This window comes from Orcinus orca, chromosome 5 (assembly GCF_937001465.1).
Source record: "Orcinus orca chromosome 5, mOrcOrc1.1, whole genome shotgun sequence".
NCBI classification, from domain to species: domain Eukaryota; kingdom Metazoa; phylum Chordata; class Mammalia; order Artiodactyla; family Delphinidae; genus Orcinus; species Orcinus orca.
Genome location: NC_064563.1, coordinates 12,196,751 through 12,219,015, shown reverse-complemented (window position 1 = coordinate 12,219,015; position 22,265 = coordinate 12,196,751). Strand labels below are relative to the sequence as shown.

At 46.9% G+C, this 22,265-nt stretch overlaps 2 protein-coding genes across 2 annotated transcripts in view; one reads left to right on the top strand and one right to left on the bottom strand.

Moving 5' to 3' along the window:
• The window catches only part of GALNT15 (polypeptide N-acetylgalactosaminyltransferase 15), a 39,754-nt gene extending 20,522 nt beyond the window's left edge, over positions 1–19,232 (top strand). Inside the window, exons 4-10 of the mRNA XM_004271932.4 lie at positions 2,365–2,532; positions 8,904–9,021; positions 10,337–10,531; positions 11,266–11,397; positions 11,985–12,089; positions 15,977–16,120; positions 18,711–19,232. Of these exons, the coding sequence (XP_004271980.1) occupies positions 2,365–2,532; positions 8,904–9,021; positions 10,337–10,531; positions 11,266–11,397; positions 11,985–12,089; positions 15,977–16,120; positions 18,711–18,857 (1,009 nt within the window). The 3' untranslated portion in view covers positions 18,858–19,232. The remainder of the gene's footprint in view (positions 1–2,364; positions 2,533–8,903; positions 9,022–10,336; positions 10,532–11,265; positions 11,398–11,984; positions 12,090–15,976; positions 16,121–18,710) is intronic.
• Positions 400–22,265, bottom strand: part of DPH3 (diphthamide biosynthesis 3) — a 62,026-nt gene continuing 40,160 nt past the window's right edge. Inside the window, exon 3 of the mRNA XM_033431991.2 lies at positions 400–1,001. Coding sequence (XP_033287882.1) covers positions 783–1,001 — 219 coding nt within the window. The 3' untranslated portion in view covers positions 400–782. The remainder of the gene's footprint in view (positions 1,002–22,265) is intronic.

The following is a 22,265-nucleotide window of genomic DNA, read 5'->3' as shown; positions in this document are numbered from 1 at the left end:
CCGTGCTCCGCAACAAGAGAAGCCACCACAATGAGAAGGCTGCGCACTGCAACGAAGAGTAGCCCCTGCTCGCTGCAACTAGAGAAAGGCCGCTCGCAGCAACAAAGACCCAACACAGCCAAAAAATAAATAAAGAAAGAAATTTATTAAAAAAAAATAAAACATACAGGGAAATCTGGCAAATTTAAGTTTAAAAAGAAAAGAAAGAAATTGGGGATAATACAGTTATTAGAAGTGAGCTTTACGTATGACTGAGCCTCCAGCAAGACAGAGTAAAAAGAGAAAGTTGATGAATTTTAGGGTGATCGTTTTCTGATGAAAAGGGATGTACACCTTTTATCAAGAAGGACACAGCTCAGAGGTCTGGGATGAACTGATTGTGTGGACGCTTGAATGCAGTTTCCTTTCTTGTCCTGTTACCATTACTGAGATGGCACAAACTTGATGGGGTTCTTTAGAATTCAGCCACACAGCTTCCCTGCCTCTTGATTCTGAAATTCCACAAAATGCTTTGCCAGTAGCCAAATACATCTCGATGGCTCAGCTCATTCCACAGTAAGCAGAGACTTGGGACGGTGCCCTCCTTTCCTCCTTGACCTTGCTTCTCACTTTTCTTAGGTCAACGCGAGGTGCCCCAAAATAGTGGAGGCCAGAGAGATTAAGTTCCCCTTAACTTCCAGAGGGAACAATGTGAAAAGCGCAGGACAAGCGTATCAAGATCCTTGTTGTAAATATAAACCCCATGGCTCTTCATGCCAAGGCCAGTCACTTGAGGCCACAGATTAAAGCAGATCATTGAATCCCAGGACCACCCTGGCCCTCTGCATAAGCGCTGGGCTCGTGCCAGCCCTGGCTGTCTCTGAGGTGGATGGAAATTGATGGGAGTATGAAGAGCATGGCTGGCATCTCTTTTCCAGGAATCTTCCTTTTCTTAGACTGGTAACTTCCAGCACCCCTGAGTTCAGGCCTGATTCATTGCATGGTACGGATTTTAGAAGAAACTGTTGTGAGAGGTCAGAAAAAAAATGTGAGTGAGATACTGACTAGGTAGAGGGCGGCTCCTGCTACACCTAAGTGATTACTTGTTTAATTAAAAGGCAGAGTTTCCAACCTGTACCAATTTCCCACATTACCCTCTCTGAAGGTCACGTAATCCCAGGCTGTGCAAAAAAATGGGGATAAAATACAATTACCAACAGCAACAGTAAATGAGCAAATCAACCTAGACTCACGACTTTGCTGACAGACACCACGTACTCATACATACACACACTTTAACAATGAGGACCCTTTGGGGGCTTGACAATCCTGATTCCTCAAGCCAATGAAGTTTTATGATCCAGGGAGGAACAAGAACTAGACCCTAGAGCAGGGGCCCGTGAACCCTCTGCAGCTGTGCACGATATTTTGTATATGTGCATATGATTATTTTCTGGGGAGGGGGTCCATAGATTTCCCCTGATTCTCAAAGGGATCAAAGACCCCCAAAGAAGTCAAGAGCCACAGTCCTAGAGCATTACAGCTGAGAAAGACCTTTGTGAGAAGTAGTTCAGCCTCCCATTTTATGAATGAGGAAGCTGAGGCCCAGAGAGGTGCAACAGCTATCTCAAGATCATACAGCACATTAGCGGCAGAGCTGAGCCTAGGTCCCTATTCCCCTGTGTCTCAGTTTTATCCTGCGAGTTTTTTGTTTTTGTTTTTGTTTTGCGGTACGCCGGCCTCTCACTGCTGTGGCCTCTCCCGTTGCGGAGCACAGGCTCCGGACGCGCAGGCTCAGCGGCCATGGCTCACGGGCCCAGCCGCTCCGCGACATGTGGGATCTTCCCGGACCGGGGCACGAACCCGTGTCCCCTGCATCGGCAGGCGGACTCTCAACCGCTGCGCCACCAGGGAAGCCCTATCCTGAGAGGTTTTTAAAGAAAGGGGCAGGCATGCTTTTTAATGAAATAGGCCCCCGATTCCTTATGGAAAAATATATTTTCTAGGAGAGTACTGTTCAGTAGAAATAGAACATGAGCCACAGATATAATTTAAACATTTCTAGTAGTCTCATTACAAAAGAAAAAGAGACAGATGACATTAATTTTAACAAAATATTTTAGTAAACCCAGTATGTCCAGAATATTATCATTTCAATATGCAATCTGCGATTTGTACATCTTTTTTTTCAAACTAAGTCTTCTAAATCCAGGGCATATTTTACACTTACACCACATCTCAGTTCGGACAGATGCTATTTTAGGTGCCCAGTAACCGCGTGTGGCTGGTAGCTGCCCTATTGGGCAGCACGTGTCCGGATTATGTTTCTGTCCCCCAGCAAGTGGAGGGTGTGTATCCCTAATCTGATTCCACGATTCTTTCCAGGAGCAGGGTGGTGTCTCCAGTCCTAGATGTGATTGACTGGAAGACTTTCCAGTATTACCCCTCCAAGGACCTGCAGCGCGGGGTATTGGACTGGAAGCTGGATTTCCACTGGGAGCCTTTGCCGGAGCGAGAGAGGAAGGCCCTCCTGTCCCCCATCAGCCCCATCAGGTGAGGCTCCTTCACTCAGCCTGCTTTGCTTTTACTTCCTCAGGGTGGACTCAGCACCAGACTGCCTGGGCTAATCCCGGTTCTCCTAGTTTCCTAGCAAGTTACTTAATCAGTGAATTGGGGATAGTAACAGTACTTACCTTATAGGGTTGTTGTGAGGTTTGAATGAGCTAATATATGAAAAACATTCGGAAAGTGCCGGACACGCAGCTATAGGTGTTATTATTCTTACAATGTTATATGGATGGAGTCCAGCGAAGCTTCCAGATACTGGAGTGGAAAGTGGAAGCACCTTGTCTGGGGCCTCCATCCAGCTCTGTCTTACCAGGTAACACTGGAGTTTCCTTGCCTGGGGTGCTTTCTTGGTAAAAAGGAAGAATTCAGCCGGGTGAATGCTAGGACACCATAAGTCTCAAAATATGTCCAACTTTATGGTTTGCTTCTCATGTGTTTGGTTTTTGGACAACTATTCTATTTAAGTCAATGTTCTAGATACCTTCTGCTTTATAACAAACCACCCAAACTTAAAGGCGTGAAACAGCTGTTTTATTAAGAGCGTGGACTCTGGGTTGTGAATTCTGAAAGGGAGCATTGGCGTTGGCTGTCTCTGCTCCGTGGTGTCTGGGGCCTCCGCAGGACTATCCTTTACTAGACTAGACTGGCTGGAAATGACTCAACAGCTCCAAACAGCTCCGGGCAGGAATCCCCTGGAGTTTGACGCTGGCCGTCGCTGGGACCCAGCGGGAGCTTCTTCCCCATTCTCTCCTTGAAGTCGCTGAAGGCAGGTTAGTTGGGGTTTCCTACACCCCGGCATTGGGTTCGGAGAGCAAGTACCCAAAAGGTGCCAGGCAAACCAAGCTGTATCCCCCGACCGATTAAAAAAATAATCTATTGAGGTGAAATTCATATAACATAAAATGAACCATTTCAAAGTGAACAATTCAGTAGCATTCGGTACATTCACAATATTGGGCAACCGCCACCTCTTTTTAGTTCCAAAACATTTCCATGATTCCAAAGGAAAATCCCTTCCTTAGTGTCTCCAGCTGTCCCCTTTCCCCAGCCTCTGGCAATGCCCAATCTACCGTCTGTCTCTATGGATTGATCAAATCTGGGTATTTCATATCAATGGAATCGTACAATAGTTAACCTTTATGTGTCTTCTCTCACTTACTGTGATGTCTTAGAGCATGTATCCCCTTTTATAACTAAGTCTCAGAAGTCACCTAAGGTCACTTCCTCCAAAGTCACAGGCCCACCCAGGCTCACAGGAAGGAGACTTGGACCCACCTCTCAGGGGTGTCAATGTCAATGTCATGTTGTAAGAAAAGCCCGTGGGATAAGGAATCTGCCACAGCTGACCTGCCCAGTGCCAAGCAGTTACCCAAGTTGTTTCCAAATGCCTAGTCCAGGGACACGAAGTGAAGGCAATAGGCACAAACAGGACTTCCAAGGGACTGCCCGAGGGTGTGCAACTCTCACAGCTGACATGTGATAAACCATGAGCTTAGATACGCAAAAAATATTTCTTTTTATTTTCTAACAACCGGACTTAGGCAATTTCTGTCTTGACCCCTGCTTCCTAATGGCAGAAACCTTCCAGACAAATTAGACAAATTCAGTGATAGCTTAGTCATCTCATCTTTAAATCTGTCATCCATGCTTGTCTACCCCCCCGTCCCCCCGGGGTTGACTTTGAGCTCCAGGCTTCTGTCAGGGAGGTGGGTGGGGAGGGAGTGCCCCACCTCGGGCTTTAGCTGTCCTGCATCGGTGTTCACGACGATGCACTTTCACTGGTCGTGGCCTCTGATGAGGGGCTGGCACGCTGTCCCCAGTGGCCTGTACCTTCCACGTGGCATCTGCTGAAGTCCCACATCTTCTCCTGGCCCCCATAGCGCAGCACACGCTGGTGTGCTGATGGGCTAGAGGTCTCCATGGAACTGCATCCACCACCTTCTGCCTGGATCCCCAGGGCCCCCGTGACCTTCTGCCTGGGTCCCCAGGGTACCACCTAGACGCGTCTCCCGGGACCGAAGGTGGTCAGGGGGTTCCTGAACTCCCAGGGCAGCCAGATGGGAGGTGGGCAACATGCCCCCTGCTCTCTGATTCCCAAACAACAAGCACGGGATCCTCTTCTTCCAGGAGTTAACCCCGAAGGTGTAAAGGTGGACACGAGGTCCTTCTCAGGGATCTACCTGCACCTTTGTCTCTTGGTCTCCCCACGGGCTCTCTCTTCTCTCCTCAGGGTGGAGGATCTTATCTAGTTGGACATAGAAAATACTGGCTCTGTGAGGGTGATCCCTCATCTTAGGCATAGGCGGCGGCTTTGTCACTCAAACTTTAAAGCTCAGAGTCTGGTGTCTTCGTTCTTGGCTGTTGGGCCATGTTGTAGTCAGCTCAGTGGTCATAAGAAAATACTGCATGTTGGGTGGCTTAACCCACATTAAATTTATTTTCTCACAGTCCTGGAGGGTAGAAGCCCAAGATCAAGTTTCTGGCCAGTTTGGTTTTTGGTGAGACTTCTCTTCCTGCCTTGCACACAGCCACCTCTCCCTGTGTCCCCACAGGACAGAGAGGGGGCCCTGGGGTCTCTTCCTCTTCTAAGGGCACTGAGTCTATCAGATCAAGGCTCCCCCCTGATGACCTCATGTATCCTTAATTACTTCCTCAGAGGCTCCATCTCCAAAAACAATATACGCTGGGAGATAGGGCTTTGCCATATGAATTTGGGAGGGACACATACATTCAGTCTGTAACAGGCCAATACCAACCTTGGGCCTTGTATACCCAATGGGGAAGTTTCATGGTATTAAGATGTAACTATGTGGGGTCGGGGTGCAGAGCCAGATAGATTTCACCTCCTTCCATCATAGGTATGAATCCTGAAAGTGCAGAGAGCTTTGAATGCTTTCTAACCTCTTTCCTGGTCCATCAGCCTCTTCTGAGCACCTGTTTTATGCCAGATACTCTAAGGGCTGTGGACACAAAGAATTGAAAGAGAAGTTTCCAGACCTCTTCGATTTATGGTGTGGGGAGGGTAGTAGATTGGTGAGCAGTATGAGGGGTACCGGACAGAGGGGCCCACAGGGAGTTAAGAGAGGTGCTCGCTTGAGGGAACAATTTATTCTGCTCCAGCCGAAGCAAAGGGATTCTATTGAAGAGAACAGACTTCTCAGAGGACCTTTACCCAACCTGAGGCAAAGGCACTTTGACCCCAGGCATCAATCCTCTCTGGAACCTTCTAAGCCTCAGGGCCTCTCTGATGGCCAAGGTCACCGTAGGTCACCTTGACCTACCATCGGCCAAAGTCAGCGCCAGAGAGAGCCCAGCCACCTTTGCCCTCAGCAGCCGGTCCTTCCCTGAGACCCGGCTGCTACCTGGGGCCCCACGGAGGCCTCAGCCTCCCTATCCAGGGCCCAGATCCCTCCTCACACACATTCATACTTTTCTACCTATGTCTTCCCCACCCTGAATACTCTGACTTCATGGCTTCTCTCATTAGTCTGGTGAGAGAGCACGAAATGAGGAATTAGGACAAGGTTTGGTACAGACTCTATAGATACTAAGAAAATTCGAGAAAGGGTATCATCATTTGTATACTTGCAAATGATAGTATTAAGGAATATTTACTGAACATATATTATGTGCTTAGCTAATGCTGTAAACATAGTATACATATTAACTCAAACCTTACCATAATTCTGTAAAGCAGTTATTGTTACTAATTACTGTTATTAATCCCATTTTACACGTGTGAAAAGTGAGGTGTATAGAGATTAAATTACAGATGAAACCCCCAGAGGTTGCCCAGTTCCATAAGGTTGTTAAGAGGTAGATCCAGGGTTAAAACCCTTATGGCCTGGGGCTTCCCTGGTGGCGCAGTGGTTGAGAGTCCACCTGCCGATGCAGGGGACACAGGTTCGTGCCCCGGTCCAGGAAGATCCCACATGCCGCGGAGTGGCTGGGCCCGTGAGCCATGGCCACTGAGCTTGCGCATCCGGAGCCTGTGCTCCGCAACGGGAGAGGCCACAACAGTGAGAGGCCTGCGTACTGCAAAAAAAACCCCAAAACCAAAAAAAACGCTTATGGCCAGTCCCCTGACACAACGCTCTTCACGGCTCTGATCTGCTGTGTTCTTTTGTTTTTTTTTTAAATTTATTTACTTGTTTATTTATTTTTGGTTGCGTTGGTCTTCATTGCTGTGTGTAGGCTTTCTCTAGTTGTGGCAAGCAGGCGCTACTCTTTGTTGTGGTGCATGGGCTTCTCATTGTGGTGGCTTCTCTTGTTGCGGAGCACAGGCTCTAGGCACACCGGCTTCAGTAGTTGCAGTGCATGGGCTCAGTAGTTGTGGCTTACGGGCTCTAGAGCACAGGCTCAGTAGTTGTGGCACATGGGCTTAGTTGCTCCACAGCATGTGGGATCTTCCTGGACCAGGGCTCGAACCCGTGTCCCCTGCATTGGCAGGTGTATTCTTAACCACTATGCCACCAGGGAAGTCCCCTCTGCTGTGTTTTAAATACAAGTTTTAAATACAGTCTGTCATCCCCAGATACCCACGTCAGTTCACGACATGGTTTACTGCCAGATGCATCATGAAAAAGCACTTGGTTTTCAGAGATCTTTGGATTTTGGCATGCACATGTGCTTTACATGACATTTCTTTTAATCCCCACAAAACCCTATTATGAAACACTATTACTGTACCCGATTAGAGGTAAGGAAATTGAGACCAGACAGGTTATCTGTATCATCCAAGATCTTACAAACTGTGAGTGGTAGAATTGGAAATTGTATCAAGTAATAACTACACTACTGGTTTTCAGTATTGTGGTATAACTTAGTATATTTAATAACGTAAAGGTCAGTAGTTTTGTTAATGTAAGACTATTTTCTTAGTAATTAAAAAAAACTCTGAGTCACTCACTCCTTGAGGCATACCCAGAGTTTGGCTGCATTAAAATTTGTTCTTTTATGGAGGTTCCTTAAAAAACGAAAAATAAAATTACCGTATGACCCAGCAATCCCACTACTGGGCTTATACCCGGAGAAAACCATAATTCAAAAAGACACATGCACCTCAATGTTCATTGCAGCTCTATTTACAATAGCCAGGTCATGGAAGCAACCTAAATGCCCATCGACAGACGAATGGATAAAGAAGATGTGGTATATATATACAGTGGAGTATTACTCAGCCATAAAAAGGAACGAAACTGGGTCATTTGTAGAGATCTGGATGGATCTAGAGACTGTCATACAGAGTGAAGTAAGTCAGAAAGAGAAAAACAAATGTCGTATATTAACGCATATATGTGGAACCTAGAGAAATGGTACAGGTGAACCGGTTTGCAGGGCAGAAATGGAGACACAGATGTAGAGAACAAACGTATGGACACCAAGGGGGGAAAGTGGTGGGGAGGCAGGTGGTGGTGTGATGGATTAGGAGATTGGGATTGACATATAGACACTAATATGTATAAAATGGATAACTAATAAGAACCTGCTGTATAAAAAAATTTTTTTTAAAACCAAAAAAACCCCAAAAAACAACAACAATGAAAATTTGTTCTCTTTTGAATAAAGAGATCGCCTCCATCCTCCCCAGTTAAACCCTTCTGAGGGATGCTGTTGCCATCTTCATTCCCTCACTCGGGATTCCAGCTTTCTGTGTTTTTAATTCATGTGTATTTCCCCCAGAGCAGATGGGGACCTATCTACTTCCAGAGTCCCTGGGGGATTCATCTTAGAATTGGGGAGGGGGTGAATGGTCACGAAGCAAACAAGAGCGTGAGATCAGGGGTGAGGGAAGAAAGAGGACTGCCGGTTTCCTTGGTCCATGCCTGGTGCTGCCGGCCTTAGGGCATCTTATTTAACCAAGGTCTTCTTCCCAAAATCTCGCCAGAGGGGCCTCTCCCTGAAGGAGCAGTACCGGAGGATGGGGTATAAAAGGCCCAGGCAACCAGAACTCTCTCTCGCTTTTTTTTTTTTTTTTTGCGGTACGCGGGCCTTTCAGTGCTGTGGCCTCTCCTGTTGCGGAGCACAGGCTCCGGACGCGCAGGCTCAGAGGCCATGGCTCACGGGCACAGCCGCTCCGCGGCACGTGGGATCTTCCCAGACCGGGGCACAAACTCTTGTCCCCTGCATCGGCAAGCGGACTCTCAACTACTGCGCCACCAGGGAAGCCCATAGAGCTCTCTTTTCATGAAATACTGGATTTCTGACATGCTTGCTTGGCTCCAGTCTTGAGATCTGTCTGAGCCCTGAGTCCACTCTCTGGGCCACTGGAGCGCCCCCTACCTGCCATCCCCCCACCGCTCACCAGATGCTCCAGGTTCTGAACCTTTCTACATAGTCTCACCTTCTCTCTCCAGGAGCCCTGTGCTGCCCGGCGGGGTCGTGGCCATGGACAGACATTACTTCCAAAACACTGGAGCGTATGACCCTCTCATGTCACTGAGGGGTGGCGAAAACCTCGAACTGTCTCTCAAGGTACTTCCTGGGCCAAGGGAGGCCCAGGTGGGTTCTTTGGAGCCCTGTGTCTGGTCACAGCTTGGAGGTCAGGGCTAAGGCTTCGGGCAAGTTACAGAGTCATTATACGTAGTGTGTCAAACCCTCATTTCTCCCCCTTTTTCATCTCTCTTGAGTTCACCCCAGCCTCCTTCTTGAACTCGCCTGTCAAACCTGCCCTTAGGAAAGGGCGAGTTTTCAGTCATCTCCACCTGAGTGCAAAGCTTCCCCTACGTTCTCCATTCCCGGCACACTTAGCATCTTGATAGTTTTCACAGCACCCATTGGCCAAAGCAAATACCAAGCAGTTCTGTGCATTGAGTAGTTTGGTCCAAAGAACTTAGTATTTGTCCGGACAGCTTAGCACCCACTGGGCGCCAGACAGTTTCTCAAACCTTGGAATCAGATTGGACCCGCCACCCTCATTTCCTGTTCCATGTTGATCTTTAACCTGATGCAGCAACCACTGAAAACCCAGCCCAACAAAGACATATATCACTAAAAGGGCAGTGATCTAAGGTTGAAACAATGAATTGCCTTGAACTTGTACTTTTCAGAACACAGATGTCACTGTGTTTCTCCTGAACAATGAAAATATCCCACGTGGCCTTTTGAGTTTGCTGCAGCACCCTGCGGTGCCTTGGCACCCAGTTTGGGAACCCCATCGGTTTGGGTTCTTGGTGTGTTTTGCTTCATGTACTGCCTATCCTAGGCATGTTTTCACTTTCCTCTTTATTCCCAAGTGGGGAATAAAAGGCTTCCTGTCAAATGAACTTCAGGCATTTGGGAGTAGGAGGGAGTGAGTGGAGAGTAGAGAAATTTCCAGAAGTAGAAAGGTTCTGGTTGAGGAAAGCTTGCTTTGACCTCCACACAGATGGCTTCTGGTGCCTTTGCAGCAGGAGACTTCACAAGCTTTTAGAAATTCCCTGGCCACTAGGTATACCCTCTTCCCCGAGGAAGCAGCCTTCGGAGAATCCAGGCGCTAGCTACGGCATGGCTGCATCCTCTAAGTGCTGAATCTGGTCACGTGTTTCAGTAGGGGTGGGGAACCACAGGTAGTGGCAAGGGGTGTGAGCCCCTCACACCACGAGTTCTGACCCAGGACAACCGCCCTCATTCTCCCCACCTTGTCCCTCCCCAGCCCAGAACCCTCAGATCTGGAAACCCTGCTCCATCCTGAGAACAAGAACCATCGTTCTCTTTTGTGCTCATGATTTCTGGTGCATTTTGCCAGCCCCTCACTCCCCACGTTGCTGGCGAGGAGTACAGAGGTGTTGATCTTCTCCTTTCTCTGCAGACCTGGCTCTGTAGGGGCTCCGTCGAAATCCTTCCCTGCTCCCGGGTGGGGCACGTCTACCGAAACCAGGATGCCCACTCCCCTTTTGACTGGGAGACCACCCTGCGGAACAAGGTTCGCATTGCTGAGACCTGGCTGGGTGCATTCAAAGAAACCTTCTACAGGCACAGCCCGGAGGCCTTCTCCTTGAGCAAGGTAAGGGGAGAGACCGGCAGGGTCTTCTGTGCCCACCCAGGGCCACCAGGTGGAGGCTGTGCAGGACCACCTCCCCTCCCGCCTGGAAGGGCAGATAGAAGCTTCTGGCTAGTACTTCCATGAGTGGCCCCTGTCAAGGGGCTCCTCTACCTGGCGGGGTTGTCCTCTGTCTCTTCCAGCATCTCCCAGGGGCATCATGGCCTGGAACCCCCTGATGTCTGTAGGGGTTCTGTCATCACATCTAAGGGGTGTGATCCTTCGTCCCGTGGCCGGAGGAGAGGCTGGGTGAGGAGTGAGTGCTGCAGTGGGTCTCCAAGGGCCCTTTCATCCCAGGCAAAGTGCTCAAGGCTGTGAAATTACCTAAGATGTGAAACAAATATAACATTGGTTTACAGTGTTGTGTAAAATTACCCAAGACGTGAAACAAATATAAGTATTTTTTACTATAAAATATAAACATAAAGGACATCCCCAAAAAGGCACAGAAAAATAAACATTTTAAACATTTAATGAAATGTCTGCAAACAGTGCATTTTCACCTGGTCCACTACCACTCAGCGCCGTTCTGATGGCGTGACATGTAAATGCTATTTAATGTGGGACGTGGTTCACAGTGATGCTTGCTGTCCCCCTCCTTCAGCTTGCTCCCAGACACCTCTGTGCTTCCCAGCACATGAACTGTGATGTAAAACCAGCTTTCTCCGTCCTGCCGCCTGTGTCTCTCTCCTCCCCAGGCTGGGAAGCCAGACTGCACTGAACGCCAGCAGCTGCAGAGGAGGCTGGGCTGTCGGACCTTCCACTGGTTTCTGGCCAACATCTATCCCGAGCTCTACCCATCCGAACGCAGGCCCAGGTTCTCTGGAAAGGCAAGTCATGATAAAAACAAAGTGCAGAGGGCTTCCCTGGTGGCGCAGTGGTTGAGAGTCCGCCTGCCGATGCAGGGGACACGGGTTCGTGCCCCGGTCTGGGAAGATCCCACATGCCACGGAGCGGCTGGGCCCGTGAGCCATGACCACTGAGCCTGCACGTCCGGAGCCTGTGCTCCGCAACGGGAGAGGCCACAGCAGCGAGAGGCCTGCGTACCGCAAAAAAAAAAACAAAAACAAAGTGCAGAGAGAGAGGAAGAGAAGGGGTTGGGTGGTCTCCCAGGATAGGAGCTGAAGTTCAGATGCTCTTCCATGACCCTGGCCACCCAGTCCCAGCTCAGCAGGGCCTCCTTGTGGGGGGTGGCTGGGCTGCCCCATAACCCATCCCAGGGCCCCTTCACCAGGACAGGTGCTGTCACCTCCTTCAGGAGGCCTGTCCTTAGGGTCACTGGCTTCAGCTTGACCTCGATCATTTTTATGATCTGAGCATGGAACCTTGAGCTACACTGCAGAGGGTGAAGGAGTGGCCAACAGAGGGCATCTTTGCAGCAGAGGGCGGGATTCACTTCTGTGAACGTTGCTTACAGCTCCACAACACCGGACTTGGCTTCTGTGCAGACTGCTTGGCAGAAGGGGACGTCCTGGGCTGTGCCATGATGCTAGCTCCTTGCAGTGACAGCCAGCAGCAGCAGGTGGGTGGTCAGTGTTCTCAGACCTGCAAGGGGTCTTTGCTGGGATGGCCCTCCCTTCCCTTTGGGGCATCTCCTTTCAGTGGTCCCATGTCCCTTGACTGTGCGTGGTCCCCCACTCTGACGACCCATTCCCCAACCTGCCCCAGCCCCAAGCCCAAATGTGGACCCATCAGAGAATATGAGCATCTGAGCTCGAGGGACATGGCGAGGCTGTTTAGCCAATGTCTTCATCTGACAGATGAGGAAACCGAGGCTTGGAGAGTGGCTAGTCCAGGGGCTTCAAACTCAGGTGTGTCTCCAGGGTTTAAGTGGATAAAGGAAACAAACACAGGGAGCTGGGCGGAGGCTGTTGTCACAGAGGAGCGCCTGCCCCAGCCTCAGTAAATGTCTTTCGTTTTGTATGAAACCAGATCCAGTATTACAAGATCATCCAAAAATTTAAAAGACACTGGAAATCCAGAGTTTATGGAAAGGATCCCCATCTTTTTCTTTTTTTTTTATCGAAGTATAGTTGATTTACAATGTTGTGTTAGTTTCTGGTGTACAGCACAGTGATTCAGTTATACATATATAAATATATATATATAATTTTTCTCAGATTCTTTTCCATTATACCTTATTACTGGATATTGAATATAGTTCCCTGTGCTATACAGTTGGACCTTGTTGATTATCTATTTTATATATAGTAGTTTGTATCTGCTAATCCCAAACTCGTAATTTATCCCTCCCCGCCTTTTCCCCTTTGGTAACCGTAAGTTTGTTTTCTATGTCTGAGTCTGTTTCTGTTCTGTGAATATCCTAAGTGAAGTAAGTCAGACAGAGAAAGACAAATATCCTAACATATCTCTTATATGTGGAATCTAAAAAAATGATACAAACGAACTTATTTATAAAATGGAAAAGCTCCCCATTTAAATTAAAAATCTATAATCAGAGGGCAAAGAAAACCTGTGTGCAGGCAAATTTCCACCAGGGCACCTTTCTGAAACATCTGGACCAGCTCAAGATTGTTAGCCAACTAGAACCAGAGATGGAGAAAGTGGGTCACCGAGCAGGCACTATAGGCACAGAAACACTGAGGAATCGAGGGGACCCTGGAAAATGTTACCCATTTGCAGCAGTGCCTCAAACCCATAGCTCATGACTGTGTTCCTAAGACTCCAGGCTTCTGACGCTGAGTCCTGCCCAGAGTAGGTATGCTGTGTCTTTCAGGCATTTAATGGGGATCTATGGGGGCCAATACTTCTGGGCCAGAGGGGGAACTTTAGGTCATCACAGGAGCCTGGGGGGTGTGTGTGTGTGTGTGAAGTGGGGAGAGGGCTGGATCTGGGTAGGCAAGGCTCATGGCCTCTGGTGACCCTCTGCCTCACTTGTCAGCGGAGACCTTACACACAGATGGGGTCATCGGGCTTCAGAGCTGTGGCCTCATTGGGAACGTTTCCCACACACACAGCAATGTGGTTTGTGAAACTCCTTCCACAGGGAGAAAGGCTTCCACTGCATGGTCAGGAGGAAGGCAGAGGGTACAAACGCCCCTGGGGATGGGAGGGAAAGAGCACACGAGCTCTCCTGGGGCGCACTGGAGACCAACTCCATGGATTTCCCGGGGCCTCACTCTGCAGCATGGCTGGACCCTTCGGTACCGAGGAAGGGCGGGGTTGCCCTGTGACAACAAAAGTTTATGGCCCAAAGGGCGACACTGAAAGTGACTGGCAGGCACTGACCACAGGGAGAGTCTCTCCTTGAGCCAGAGGTCCTGCTCGTGGGTACATATGGCCAGAAGGGATCTGAATCAGGTTTGAAATCCACACTGAGTCAGGGGAAGAATCTAGAGACAGAGGGTCCTTCCGGCACCATGTGGGCTCCTTGGATATCAGGAAGGTCTCCTTCTATGTTAGGGTATTTCTCCTCTTCAAATTTCCATCTCAGGAATAACTGCCCAGGTTGTGGGACGTCCCCATGATGCCGGATGAAGGTTGGTGTGTCCACTTCTTATCACAACTTGGATGACAACCTGGAAAGTCTAGCCTGCCCCCCAAACCTTTCTCTTTTCAGCCTGTGATGGGGCCTTTGCATAAGTTGTCCTACCCCAAAGGCCTGTATTAAAAAACAAACAACAAAGTGTAACTTCCTGGAGATATTGATCAAACGAGTCAGGTGAGGCCCCAAGAGCCTGGGGTGAAAGGCAGAACAAGTCTTGGAGGGTCCAGCCCTGCAGGCAGGACTGGCGAGGCTCTGGGACCCTAGGGGAAGGCCCTGGGCCTGGAGGACACCCGGAGAAGCAAGTTCTCAGTATCCATTTGTCCCCTTTCAGTTTTGCCCTTTTACCAATGTTCTAGAACACCCCAATGGGCACTCACACCTGGCACAGGAGGACAGAGAGATAGCTCTGTGATGGTGGAAATAGCTCACCTTCTAGCTGTGTGACATCAGGCAGGCCTCTTAACCTCTCTGAGTCTTGGTTTCCTCATCTGCAACTGGGGATAATGGTGCAAAAAGAATGTTAGCTTTTGGATTTATTTATTTATTTACATTCTTGGTGGGGAGGTGGGGATTAGCAAGGGCTTCTGTATCCAGAAAAATTGTGAACTTGCTAAGCTGAAAGCACCATATGCCATATAAAAAAGAAGAAACACCCTCTTTTATGCGTAAGTAACTATGTTTATAACAAAGGGAAATCTCCAGGGGCCCCGAATCCAGAGGCAACTGAAATAGAGTCATAGGGCCATGGCCAAGCTCTCCTGCAGGGTGAAGGGGACAGTTTCTGTCAAACCTCAGGAACCCAGAGGCGTTGGTTCCAAGCAGGAGATAGTGACGAAAGCCCATCTTCAGCCCATGACAGATGAGGGGTTGGAAATGGGACACCCATACAAAGCCAGCTTTGACCTTCACAGAGTAACCTATCTGTGAAAACTGGGACTAGAAAAGACTACCTATTGCCACCAGAAGATGACAAGGAAGCAGGTCTGTAGACAGGTCTTTGCGTTGGAGAAAATGACTCTTCCCTGAAAATTTTTAACCACAAGCTTGTGTCCGACGTGGGTTTAGGGTTCAAATTTATAGGAACTGTGTTGTCTGGGAATCCTCAGGTGGGACTGGCTACCTAACTTGTTGGGCTCAGTGCAAATGAAGATGGTGAGACCTATCACTCAACAATTATTAAGAATTCCTAGACAGCATCAGCATTAAACCAAATATATTACACCAAGAACATTAAACCCTTCTAAGCATGAGGCCCCTGCAGTTACACAGGTCACATGCCCATGAAGCCAACCCCGTCTCCCAGCCACAGTTAGCGTAAAAATTAGTTCAGGCTGCATTTAGCAGGAACAAACGGAAAATGGTTTTATCAGGATGTGTTTCCAACCTGGGCCCACGAGCTTCCCGCAGCTAAAGCCCCTCTGCAAAGGAATGCATGATCCAGTCCTACGGAACCCAGGAGGAAATGCAAACCATGAGTGAGAGTCAGCAGATACAAAAGACAGAAGGAAAATCACTTGCAGGGCCAGCACAGACGTCTCCAGAAAGAGATCCACTTGGGCCTCAGGAGTTTCCTCATCTGCCCTTCCAACTGTACCCTCACAAAACACACAGCATCCTTTATGGCCTCACCTATGATACAGTAAATAGAATAATGGAGGAACTTTCCAGAATGTATAAATATGAATGCAAAAGTAGATGGAATGTGGAGATTTCAGAGGCCAGGGCTAGTCCGGCATCATATCTGTGGACTTGACTATGAGATAGGGTCTTGCTGACCCCAGTAGAATCTGAAAGTTGCCCCCAGACCTCAGCCCTATTGCAGTGAGCTCTCCTTCCTTTACCTCCAGCTTTGGAGAGGATCTCCTTCTAGCTGTGCTAACAGCCATTTCCCTCTGTCCCAGCACCTGGATCACATGGGCAGGAAGGAGATCTACTATGGCAGCCCCCACCACCTGTGCTTCGATGTCAGGCGAGAGCAGGTGATTCTGCAGAACTGCACCAAGGGAGGCCCTGACATCCATCGGCAGCACTGGGACTACCAGGAGGTAAGTAACCCAGCTAGGAAGGATTCAGCGGGGCGGCTGGCTGGTGCGTGTCTCAGGCTCTTCCAAGAGGTCAAGTATTACCATACAAGCCTGTGTCCCTGCTGTTGAACTGAGTGACTTGGCACTAAGGCCTCAGGGGGAGGTGAAGCCAACCTTGCAGCAAAGTTAACCACCAGCATCTTGAAATGTACTGATTTGCCAGGTTTCTGTATAGCTCTGGTCTTGATATGGTGGAGAGAGGAGACAGCCTCTTTTTAAAGTTTATTAGCTTAGGTCACAAGTAGGACCATGGAGCGTGTTACAGAAACAGTCAACCACGTTGGTGGTGTGGTTTTAGGGGCAATGGAAAGGCCTGCCTCCTGTTCCACAACCAGATAGATGAGGATGTAGATCGTTCTTTCTTCCTTTGCAGATTCCACTCTGAGCATTTCATCAGTTTAGTAAGGCTTTGATTCCCATGACTCCAGAGAGAAGCTTGAGATCCTTTCCAGAGGTTATGCATCAATAAAGAGGAAATAGGAGGAGTGTAAGTATCAGGAAATAGGAGGAGTGTAAGTATTTAGGGAGAGTGAGCCGTTTACAGGATTGGGATTGGAAGGTGACAGTATCAACAATAACTGTCCATACATAGTTTTTCCTTCACCTCAAATCCCTTCTGAAATGAGTTAGGGTACAAGTATACAAACAAACAGATTAATACACACATCTTTTAAACATGCCTTTCTTCAACTTTTGCTTGGGAATAACGGGGGGGGGGATTAAATAACTAAGCAGAACTCCATGCATCAGTACTCTTAAAGCAGGCTGTGAAAGAGGAAAATCGTATAGTGTAAAACTTAAGCTGAGCTCACGATAAACAGTTGAGAACAAAGCTCTTGGGGCTTTGGTGACAAGTGAACCTAGGCCTCAGGGGGCCCACACATGCTCAAAGAATTCTTAGAAACCAAGTTAAGGCCCTTTATGAATGATCATAAAGGATCATTCTAAGCAAGTCCTCTGGATAAGATAGATTTAGAAACAGCATTTAAAAATAATATGTAAAAGATTAGTGACTAAGATACACCCAGCATCTTTCAGGCATTAAAAAATAAGGCTTTAAAAAAGTATTCTCATTCAGCCATAAAAAGGAGCAAGATACTGTTCATAGCAGCAGTATTCACAATAGTCAATAGGTGGAAGCAACCCAAGGGTCCAGTGATTGATGAATGAATAAACAAAATGTGCTATATACATACAATGGACTATTTTCCCACCTTAAGAAAGAAGGAAATCCTGTCATTTGCTTCAACATGGCTGAAGCTTGAGGACATTATGCTAAGTGAAATAAGCCAGTCACAAAAAGACAAATACTGTATGGTTAAACTTATATGAAATATATAGAGAAGTCATATTCATAAAAACAGAAAATAGAGTGGTGGTTACCAGGCACGAGGGGAAGTGAGGAGAGGGAAGTTGTTGTTTAATGGGTATAGAGTTTGTTTTGAATGAAGAAAAAGTTCTTCATTCAAAAAAGGAGATCTGTTTCACAACAAAGTGAATATACTTAACATTACTAAATTTTACACTTAAAAATGGTTAAGGTAGAAAGTTTTATGTTACATATTTTTACCACTAAAAAGAAAGAAAGAAAGGAAGAAATTGGGTACTATTTTGTGCTACAATATGGATGAAACTTGAAAATACCATGCAAAGTGAAAGAAGCCCGTCGCAAAAGGCCATCTATTATATGATTCGATTTATATGAAATGTCAGGAAGAGACAAATCCATAAACACAGAAACTAGATTAACGATTTCCAGTGGCTGGAAGGAAGCAGGAATGGGAAGTGACTGCTAATGAATAGTACATTTCTTTTTACAGTGATGAAATTTTCTGCAATTAGATAGAGGTGATGGTTGCATATACTTTGTGAATATACTAAAATCCGCTGAGTTGTATTTAGGGCATGTGATTATATCTCTAAATAAATAAATGGACATTATCAGCACTGTTGGTTAAGGTTGTTTAACTTTTCATAAAGAAATTGATTTTTTTCTTGAAAAGGGGATGGCTACATTCAGTATTAAGTTTGGTAGATTTTGGGCAGGAAGCAGCTATGGTCTTCCAAACAGGGCTGATTCGGGCCTTCAGTGTATCCTTAAAGTCTTACTGTATACTGCAGCCTGGTGGCAGCAGTACTAAATTGCAGGATTAACAGAGGGCAGAGATTAAATGAAATCCTTCTGAAATCAGAAATTTACAAGTACAGTGATAACAATGAATGTCAACAATACAGTATAATGATTGAACATGATCTTTACACTGGCATTTTACTAGCCAGAACTCTCCAAGAAATGGCATAATTACCCAACCACAATAATAATAATTGAATTAATGACCCCAAGGCTCTGTATGATATTTAAATTTTAGGGTTACCTAAATTATATTATATAGTAACCAAAATACTCCAATTCCTTACCAGGCCAGTTCATATCACCTTTATTATTCTCTTAATGATTAGCACAAATCTTAGAAATTTCCTTCTTTGCTGACTGATTGTGGGGGACCAACTCATTTTCTTTTTTTTTTTTCCTTTTCTTCTCCCTTTTCAGAATGGAATGATTGTTCACATTCTTTCTGGGAAATGCATAGAAGCTGTGATGCAGGAAAACAATAAAGATTTGTATTTACGTGAGTGTGATGGAAAAGCCAGCCAGCTGTGGCGATTTGACAATGTCAGCACCGTGGATGAACAATGAATGCTACCAACAGAAGGAAAAGAGAAATGTGACCATAGAGGTTCAACTCAAGGGAACAACAGGAGCATGTGCATATCATGAAGAAGACCCTTTGTATTTGTGCAGTGGTGATAGTAGAAACAAAAACTCCACAAATGAATACGGGAAGTCTTTCCTTCCCGTACCTTACTTCATTGACCACTGGCTGTTTTAGAAAAAGAAAAACATGGACCCATTGTCTCAATGTCTTCAACACTGGTAGATGATCATTACATGGTACATAAGATTCTTGGGTTTTTTTTTTTCCATTGAGCAGTAAATAATTGCTTTTATCTCTGACCAAGGAAAGAGGCCTGGCAACACCTTCAGGATACACAATTCTGATTGATCAGTTTATTTCAAATGGCCTTATCTTGGATTGTCTGTGTCACCAGCCATGAAAATTAAAGCATGAAGAAAGTGCAAAGTCCTGACATCCAAAAACCATTGCAATAGGCTTATGAGGACAAATTTCATGTTCATTGGTTGAGGCATAGCTCAGAGGAAGGAAGGGAAGTAAGCTACTGAGAGAAAATAGGGTTGGAGAGAGCTTTGACCCAATTCTTCAGCTCAGCCTAGTAGCTGAAAAGAGTCAGTAGACCTGGAATAAGATGTTCTCATGTTAATGAGAATTTCCTCAGAACTTTCTATCTCCATTCACCCTGCCCTTGCTGTTCTCTATCTAGATTAACCACAATCGGATTCTCATGCAATATTCTTTTCTTTAATCATTGGTGTTGGGTCAGCTTAGATTGAACACTCCCACTAACAGAAGTGTGTACAGTTCAGAAACTCTCCTGATGCCCTGTTACAGGGTTTGCGCTGATTGGATCAGAATGAGCAACATTTGCAGAAAGGCAAACCTCCCTGGGAGGGAAATGCCAGCGTCTGAGCCAAAATTATTATGAGAGGAACTAGAGGTGGGTGTTAATGTCCATGAAAGGGCTGACTCTGAGCCGGTAGGAAATGTCTGGGACCCTCAAATATGCCTACACCTGAACATTCAGTCATAGAAGAACACATCTCCATCAGGGCAGAGCCCATGATAGCAAAAGCTGAATGGCCCTCTTGTTGTGACTTGGCCCACCCAGTTGGGCTGTAAGAGTTGCTGAGTCGGGGTGGTTCTGTGATTGAGAAGACATGGTGCTGGGTGGGGGACCCCGACACCCAAGGAGATGGGAAGAACCCCCAAGCGAACCAGTAGGATGTGGGGGGACTGAGGGGGAAGGAGAAGTGGATGCTAGACAGGACCGGCACCCTTGAAGGGTGGCTGAGAGGGGGGAGGGGTTCCCACTCCTGGAGGGACCTCAGGGGCTCAGATCAGGGGCCCAGCATTTCCCCTGCCCAATCGGCCGGGGAAATCTGCTGGGCTCTCAGGCTGGGTCCTATGCCCTCAGAGGTCCCCTCTGGGCTGAGTTGGTCCTGGGGACATAGGAGCAAGGCCGGGAGAGAACAGGAGAGGCAGACGGGAGGGACCCTTCAGGACCAGAGGAGTAGGAAAGGAGCAGAGAGGGTTTGCCCCACCCACTCAGGCACAGGAAGCCTGCTGAGCTCCCAGGCCAGTCTCCCAACCTCCAAAGTCCCCTCTGGGTGCGTGGGTCCTGGGGGCATAGGAGGGAGGCTGGGGAGATCAGGAGAGGCAGGCGGGAGGAGCCCTCTGGGACCGGAGGAGTGGTAGAGGAGTGGAGGGCATTTGCCCCACCCACTCAAGCCCAGGAAACCTGCTGGGTTCCCAGGTGAGGTCCCCCACCCTCTGAGACCAGAGGCAGGGGCACAGCTGGGCCCTTCTGTTCTGTTGAGCCTAAGTCCCACCCACCACACCCCCCCGCCTTTTCCAGCCCCATGGATCCTAAGCATAGGCCCCACTCACTGCTCAAACCTCACCCCTGCTCAGGCCCTGCCCTCCACAGCCAAGGCCTTTTCCACCTTTTCTTTTTTCTCTTCCTCTTTTTTACTATTGTGGTTCTGTTTTACTTTCCAGTTGTTGTTTCATCTATATTTTTATTTTTAGTCTAGGAAACTAACACAGCTGTTAGTTTCCTAGTCTAATTTTATTTTTTACTTTGTTATGGTTCTCCTTTTTTTTTTTTTTTTAACCACCCCACACAGCTTGCAGGATCTTGGTTCATGAGCCGGGGGTCAGGCCAAAGCTCCTGCGGTGGGAGCTCCAAGTCCAAACCACTGGACTAACAGAGAACCTCAGAATCCAGGGAATATTCATTGGAGTGAGGTCCTCATCTCAGCACCAAGACCCAACTCTACCCAACAGCCTACAAACTCCAGTGTTGGAAGCCTCAGGCCAAACAACCAGAAAGACAGGAGCACAACCCCACTCATAAGAAAAGAAAAAAAATGAGATGGGAAAAAAATATGTCAAAGATGAAGGAACAAAGTAAAAATCTACAAGACCAAAAAAATGAAGAGGAAATAGTCAATCTACCTGAAAAAGAATTCAGAGTACTGATGGAAAAGATGATCCAGAATCTCAGAAATAGAATGGAGGCACAGATTGAGAAAATAGAAGAAATATTTAACAAAGATCTAGAAGAACTAAAGAACAAACAGAGATGAACAGCACAATAACTGAAATGAAAAATACACTAGAAGGAATCAATAACAGAATAACTGAGGCAGAAGAATGAATAAGTGAGCTGGAAGACAAAATGGTAGAAATAACTGCTGAGGAGCAGAATAAAGAAAAAAGACTGAAAAGAATTGAAGACAATCTCAGAGACCATTGGGACAACACTAAATGCACCAACATTCGAATAATAGGGGTCCCAGAGGAAGAAGAGAAAAACAAAGGGTCTGAGAAAATATTTGAAGAGATTATAGCCAAAAACTTCCCTAACATGGGAAAGGAAATAGTCACCCAAGTCCAGGAAGCTCAGAGAGTCCCATACAGTATAAAACCTAGGAGAAATACACAAAGACACATATTAATCAAACTAACAAAAATTAAATTCAAAGAAATAATATTAAAAGCAGCAAGGGAAAAACAAAAAATAACATACAAAGGAATCCCCATAAGGTTATCACCTGACTTTTCAGCAGAAAATCTGCAGGCCAGAAGGGAGTGGCAGGATATACTTAAAGTGATGAAAGAGAAAAATCTACAACCAACATTACTCTACCTAGCAGGGATCTCATTCAGATTCAATGGAGAAATCAAAAGCTTTTCAGACCAGCAAAAGCTAAGAGAATTCAGCACCACAAAACCAGCTTTACAACAAATGTTAAAGAAATTTCTCTAGGCGGGAAACACAAGAGGAGAAAAAGACCCACAAAAACATACCCCAGACAATTAAGAAAATGGTAATAGGAACATACATATCGATAATAGCCTTGAATGTAAATGGATTAAATGTCCCAACCAAAAGACACAGACTG